At 49.6% G+C, this 1,904-nt stretch overlaps 1 protein-coding gene across 1 annotated transcript in view; it reads right to left on the bottom strand.

Annotated features, from left to right (window-relative positions):
• The window catches only part of pkhd1l1.1 (PKHD1 like 1, tandem duplicate 1), a 48,890-nt gene that overhangs the window by 36,366 nt on the left and 10,620 nt on the right, over positions 1–1,904 (bottom strand). The window contains exons 16-20 of the mRNA XM_037693074.1: positions 1,411–1,546; positions 1,184–1,327; positions 526–680; positions 283–387; positions 70–219 (exon numbers count right to left, since the gene is read on the bottom strand). Coding sequence (XP_037549002.1) covers positions 70–219; positions 283–387; positions 526–680; positions 1,184–1,327; positions 1,411–1,546 — 690 coding nt within the window. The remainder of the gene's footprint in view (positions 1–69; positions 220–282; positions 388–525; positions 681–1,183; positions 1,328–1,410; positions 1,547–1,904) is intronic.

Below are 1,904 nucleotides of genomic sequence, written 5' to 3'. Positions count from 1 at the left end.
ATCCTTATATATGTGTGAAGTGTCAAATAAAGCCTGTGTAGTGAGGTTAGAGAAAAGTGAATTTGTTACTGTTGGATGGCGGTCCAGTGACACTGGTCCGTACTGGACTCCCGACACTTTGGTGAAGGTTTGCAGGTACAGAGCCGCAGCGTTCTTCAGGGACCAGCGGCCACAGAAACCAGTCTGGACCTCAGGGGTCCCGCTCTGAGCGCCAGTGAACTGTGGAGGTTCAGAGTTAACACTAAGTCACCGCAGGGAGAATTCAGGAAACGCTCACGTTACCTGCGAGTTCTCAAAGTCGTTGAAGTATTTCACGTTGGTGCCTTCTGTGGCCAGAACCTCAGCCGGACACTCGGCTGTCATCAAGTCCTCCAGTGCCGACTGGACCTGCTCAGGGACACGAGCTAAAGTTAGCTTCTACTGTGCCAAGCTAAACATAAAGAGCAGTTCTGAACATTTACTGTGAGCTGCAAATAATATCCAACATATCCGAGGACTAACAGGACCGTCCTCGTCCTTACAGACCTCAGTCTTAGACGCATTGTAGGTGATGGGTTTGGTGGGGACGCCCCCCCAGAGCAGAGTGAAGGTCTCCATGTTGCTTTGACCTTTGGTAACCTCAGAGACCGTGATATTGGTGTCTGAGCCAAAAACCTCGTAGTCAAGGAGAGTGAAGTCACCTAAAGAGGAGAGGACAAGATGTGGATTAGGACATGGACGCTCCGACTGGCTCAGAGGACTGTCAATCAAACTGTGGGAATATGTTGGAGAAAAGATCTGTGAGGTGTAAAAGAACCCAGAACTCCCAGAACGCTGGGTGGACAACACGCTCACACCCCACTCTGTGCACGTAGGGAGCAGTGAGCACAAGTATAAAACCAGAATCAGGCCAGAGATGAGCGACGGCATCAAGTCAAACAGCAAAGTGTTGCATCAGCTCAGCTGATTAGACGGTGCTGCTGAGACCTTTGTCAGTAAAAAGGTCACTTCGTCCTGATGATGGCAATGATATCCAGGTGTGTCCAGCTGTGGTCACCGGATCATAAATGCTTGTTGTCCAGCTCTCACAACATCCGTGTGGACGTTAAAAGCAAAGGCAGCCTTTGTTCCTGCAGAACTCATTAAAATGAGACTCGAAGTGCTCTTTGATGGGCGCCGTGCACGGACCTGCGTGTCCTCTCACCTCTCACAGAGTTGAAGGTAACGGTGTAGTGAGAGCCCTCCCCGTCCTCCTGTTTGGTGACCTGGACTGAGTCGGGTCTGATGGACCACAGACTGTTCAGGGCTGCTGCCACCTCCTCTGCTGAGGCGCTCAGAGGGAGCGCTCCTGCAGGAGACACGAACAGGCAGAACTGAAACAACGCTCCTGACAAACGCCCGCGTCAACGACGTCTGGGGCCCGTCACATACCGGTTCTGGAGGGTCCGTAGCTCAGGCTGAAGAAGGTGCTTCCACAGAGGTAACTGGCACAGCTGCTGGTGACGCTCACGGTCTGCACCTCTTTGACCGCCGGCACTTTGGACGGCCACGTGTCAAAGGTCAGCACCTGAGTGAGGACGAGACGAGGACAGCTGTAAGAAACCAGCCGGCAGAGAAACGATTCCTGCAGCAGCTGAGGAAAATGATCTTCTGGCTCCTAAACCTCCTGACTCTGTGACAAGACTTTACATCATCGAATCATCTGGGAACCTGAGGACAGGTTCTTACAGTGCTTAAAGCATATTTCATAAATTACTTTCATTAATACATGAATTCCATAAAGACTTGAATTTCATAAAGTCTTGAATTTCATAAAGACGTGAATTTCATAAAGACGTGAATTTCATAAAGACGTGAATTACATAAATATGTGAATTACATAAAGACGTGATTTTCATAAAGACGTGATTTTCATAAAGACGTGA

Source organism: Nematolebias whitei, chromosome 19, assembly GCF_014905685.2.
Source record: "Nematolebias whitei isolate Nwh7 chromosome 19, NemWhi1, whole genome shotgun sequence".
Lineage (NCBI taxonomy): Eukaryota > Metazoa > Chordata > Actinopteri > Cyprinodontiformes > Rivulidae > Nematolebias > Nematolebias whitei.
Note: the sequence above shows the minus strand (reverse complement) of the source record. Positions and strands in the feature narration are given on the sequence as shown.